General features: G+C 37.1%; 1 protein-coding gene across 1 annotated transcript in view; it reads left to right on the forward strand.

Moving 5' to 3' along the window:
• AMN1 (antagonist of mitotic exit network 1 homolog (S. cerevisiae)) overlaps positions 1 to 4,891 on the forward strand; it is a 17,258-nt gene that overhangs the window by 888 nt on the left and 11,479 nt on the right. Inside the window, exon 2 of the mRNA XM_010140604.1 lies at positions 2,863 to 3,007. Coding sequence (XP_010138906.1) covers positions 2,863 to 3,007 — 145 coding nt within the window. The remainder of the gene's footprint in view (positions 1 to 2,862; positions 3,008 to 4,891) is intronic.

The following is a 4,891-nucleotide window of genomic DNA, read 5'->3' on the forward strand; positions in this document are numbered from 1 at the left end:
TCCTGCTTTGAACTCTAATGTAGAAGAGGCAAATAGTATCAGTTTCTCAAAGTCAGAAGAATGAAGCCAAGACTAGAGGCAGAATCAGAAGTACTGTAGAAAACGTATGAAAAATTTTATCTTTAGTATGCACCATTTATTAACTGTGCAAGATAAGTCTTTGAATAAAAATCAGAGTCTTATTCATTTATTTTGGAAAATTTGACAAAATGTGGTTTAGGCTATCCTTTCAGTATTTAATCCTTTCTAAGCATCCTAAAAGATGTGTATAATAAAACCCATATGATTATGTGTGTATAAATGCACAAAACCTTTTAGGATACCTTTAATCTGGAAATAAACCAGACGGTTTAAGTTACAGTCTTTTGCTCTGTCCCCTTGTAAAATCTCATCTCTTTGTCTTCGTTCAGTAGGTGATCAGTGCCTTCTCTTGGAGCTTGTTTTCCATCTGACACTAGGATATTCTGTTCTGGTTCCTTTTCTCATGTATTTTTCCTTTCTCTGTTTCTGCAGTTTTCTGCACATCTATCCTTAGCTGTCACCACTTTTCTTGGGCATGTTATACTTTAGCTTTCTTTGCTAACAGTTTCCAGGTTTATTTCACTTGTGTTTTTTAAAAAATGCTAGCTGCCTCATGGATGCTGAATTCGTACTGCTTCTCCATTCCATTTTGCTCTTCAGTTTTCCTGTTCTTTCATCTTGCTGATTCTCTTGTTGCTCAGCATAGCAAAAATGGCTTGCATTGTTTACATCTTCTTACTGTTCCTTGCTCACATCGTGTATAACCAAATTATTCTACGTGACACATTTGCAACATCTCAATTAGTGTTCCACCTGGAGAAGGCTTTGTTTTCCGTTGATATTGCTTCCATCTTGCCCTTTTTCATAGTCTCCACAGTACTGTGTTTACTGTGTTTAGATCTATTCTCCTAGAATTTACCTGCCTATGCTATCTCATTTGCTTTTATGCATGTCCTTTCTTGGGTGGTGTTAAAGCATTTTGCTTAAAGTTAAATTTCTTCCAGTTGAAGTTCTGTTAACTTGCACTTGTGTATAAGCTTCTATTTCATCTCTTACCTCCCTGTTCTTGCCCAGATTTGTGTTACCATGGATTTTTTTTCCTTACTCTGCTTTTTGCTTGGAGCAGTCTTCCATGACACGCATGCTAAACTGCTATTCCGACTCACTTTTACCATAAAGATCTATAAAGCCATTCAGCATGTGTCCACAGGATATAAGTCAGTACTGTAATCTCCTGTACTCTACACCCAAACAATTCTTACTCTGTCTAAAATTCCCTCTTCCTTGAGAAAGGTTAGATTTGAGTAAATGCATTCATTGAACAGGAATCTGTGAATAACAGTAGAAAGCAAACCTCTAAGTAATACCTGAGCGTGTGAAGAATCATGGGAAACTTAATACTCTAGCTACTTTAAATAGGCAATGTTCCGATAGTATTGCTGCTTCTCATTTAGACGTCCTCGTGTGGCTTCAAAACCAGCATTTTGTTCACTTTTGTGGAGTCCTAGGCAATTTGGAATTGTGAAAGCAAGCCAACAGTCAGAGAAAGCATCTTGAATAAATGTTGATGGTCGGTTTGGCTGTTGTAGTTCCTCAGATATGGATGCAGGAATATGCATGAAGTAAGACCTGAATGTTATCTTGTGAAAACTACTCACAAGTGTATGGTGAGATATGTTGGTGGTTTTGTGGCATAAAGAGACCTATTTGAGGTCTGCTATTCATTTTTCAGAAAGGGTGCAATTATAATCTTCTGGAATTTTTTGCTTTTTTTTCATTTGACTTTGTCAGTAAAGATTTTAATATCTTATGGTATTGCAAAACAGAAGAACAGAATTCCTTATAATATCTTTATTGTACCTGTTAGAATGGTACACCTGAGAAAGCAATAGACCTTTAACGAACCTGTCAGCTCTGCTGTTATCTTTGCTTGTGTATGGGAATTTACTGTATGCTTTTGTCCTGGTGAGTTAAGGAAGGGAATGACAAGCTTAAGGGAGTAATATAAACTAACGTGAAAACCTAATCTAACGTTTGCCTAATGGTCTGAGGGACAGTTCAGGAAAGGTATAGATTGTTTGCACAAAAGGGGGCTGTAAACAGTGTTTACTAAAAAGTAGTTAGAATCCTTGAATATTAGATTAGACGTATTTGGCCATTGTTACTAAAATCTGAGGCTTTCTGCTGCTTCGGGTCTAAATTTCATAAATGTCCTCATGGGGAAGATTTCACAAGAATTCCAACCTATGGTCTTGTGGGAGTGAAAGAGCCTATTTAATGAGGATTTGGTACCTCCTCATGGTACGCTATTGAGATTGGTATGATAATGAGAGTACTTGTTTATGAGAAAAAGAGTGTCTGTGTAGGTGAGAAAAATACTCTGGGGCAAAATATCTGTCAAATATTACTCTTATGTGTTTAGCACATTTAAATTTTGATCACCATCAGGATTATTTTACACTTCAGATGTCTGCCATCAAAATTGTGCTGGGAAGTTTGAGAGTATTATCCTCAGTAAACATCCGTGCTGGCAGAAAGCAATAGCCTTAGCAACTGTACCATCAAAGTAGTACTTCCACTGTTCAAATAGTAGCGTTAATGTGCTCCTACTCTAGATGTGATCACAGAAACTGAATGTTCGTGCTGTAGGAGGTTAACTTTTGTGGCAAATATACTGTATTTTCTCTACAGAGTTTTTAGTTTTTAGTTGGTAATACCAACCTGTAGTAAATATTTTTTAAAAGTTCTATGTGATGTCTGACATTACAAGTATTTCAGATAAAAATTTGCATGTTTTGTGACATAGCATAGCTTGACTGAAATGGTAGGTTTTCGTTACAGGTGTTGCACCCAGCTGTAGAGTCTCTAGACCTCCGAGACTGTGATATTTCAGATAATGCCTTATTGCAGCTTTATAACTGCAAACAACTGAAAAAAATCAACTTAAATTCTTGCAAAGAAAACAGATTGGGAATCACTTCAGAAGGTATGTTATCTGTGCACAGATAACTGGGATCTTATTTATGTTTTGTTGTTCTTGTTAGATTGGAGTAAATGGCAAAAAATATTTAGGGTAAATATTACTTTAAAAAATCTCCAATGCCACGTGAATACTAATTAGAAGTCATTTCAGTGGCGTTAATTATAGGCCTGGAGGACCGATTATCTTAGGAAAGCGAGAGCTGTCAGGTTACTCTCATGCTATGTTTCTGGTAAAACTATGCTACTTTTGGCTGTGTTTTCCACCTGATCTTAATTTTTCCTTCTTCAAAACTTGTTCAGAGCCTTACCAGTACCATTCGGATTGACGTTTCAGGCTTTTAATTTCCTACATTACTTTTTTCTCCTCCTTTAATTAAATGTATTTGTTATATTAAATAAGCTTATGGCATCTTCTCTGACTTAAAAGTCTTGACTTGCTTTAGGACTTCAGGATTTCAGGTGTTACTTTTAACTTCCAGTTTCAAATTCTATCAGGAGCTATTAGCTTAGAAGAATTAAGCTTGCTGAGTTTCATTTCCCATAAGTTTGTTTCATCTTTTGATTATACTTAATTCTTTGCTCCATCATTAACTCATCCTTATTGAAAATTGAGGCAAAGTATTGATTTAGTCTTGAGCTAATGTATACAGTTCTTCAGATCAGCCTTGGTTTGTATTTTCTCACCACTGCATAGCAATACACTTATCTTTTTACTTCAGTAATCGATTAAAGTTGTAAGGCTTGATTTTTATTTTCAATGTCACCTCATTGTTATACTTTTTGACCCCTAAGATATAGTTTGCAATGGTCTTTCCTCCATTCCTTCATCTGTCCGCTGATTTCTAGTACATTCTTAAGGTACCAGCTAAGCCTAGAACTCATCATGTATGCTTTTCATCTGTAGAAGTATAGATACATATGGATCAAGATTCCTGATTACATTGCAGTTAAAACTGAGAAGTCTGGTTCTTTATTTGCATGTACCTAGTCCATCCAACTTTCCTACCTATCAGCTGAGCCCTTTTTAAACTCAGTATCAGTTATGCAGCCTTCAATTTAAGCTGGAACAGTTCTTTATTACTCATCTCAATTACACAGAGGAAGAAAAAAGACCCAAACCCACCCCAAGCAGTGTTACCTTTTACTAATTCAGTAGCAGGTGGGGTTTTTTTGCTTGGTTTGAGTGGGTGAGATGGGAAAGTAGAAAATATCTTCTGAAATTTAGGACAGGTTTTGAATATCAGTTAGCTTTGCCTTTCACTATGACTTAAACTGCTTTTGCCTTTCGCTGTGGCTTAAATTGCTTTGTCTTTTGTTAATTGCTTAAACTGCCCTGTCCTTGGGTATTGCTTAAAAACTCTGCGTAATCAGGAGAAGTGTAATGTCCTACCCTTGGAGAAGCTCAGGTAGCTCCCTTTATCACTTGAAGGATGCAAGGCTTAAGCAGGGGTCTTATCACTTATCATTGTTTGGGACAAGATAAGGAGGAGGGGAGAATTGTCTCTGTGCACAAAGGAAGATGTTGCACAACCGGCCCTGAGTAGTGGACACAGGAGATAACGACCACCAAAGACCCCCAAAGGATAAGACTGCTTCTGCACAAGGGGAGGAAACCTAATTTACATCGAGAGCGGGACTGGCTGATGAATATGTACTGGGCGATTGAGCAATCCCTTGAATATGTACGCTTTACTGCTTTAAATAAGAAGCAAATGCTGCGGCTTGGCGTGCAACCATCTTTAGGGTACCTGACCCTTGCTGCACCCAACTCTTCAGAGCTGAAATAAAACATACCTGCTTCACAATCTGTTTTGATTGCGGAGTTCTTCCACACATCATGGGGGTTGGTTTGGTCGGTTGATTTTTTTTTTTTTTTTTTTTTTAAAAA

This window comes from Buceros rhinoceros, unplaced genomic scaffold (assembly GCF_000710305.1).
Source record: "Buceros rhinoceros silvestris isolate BGI_N320 unplaced genomic scaffold, ASM71030v1 scaffold7240, whole genome shotgun sequence".
Lineage (NCBI taxonomy): Eukaryota > Metazoa > Chordata > Aves > Bucerotiformes > Bucerotidae > Buceros > Buceros rhinoceros.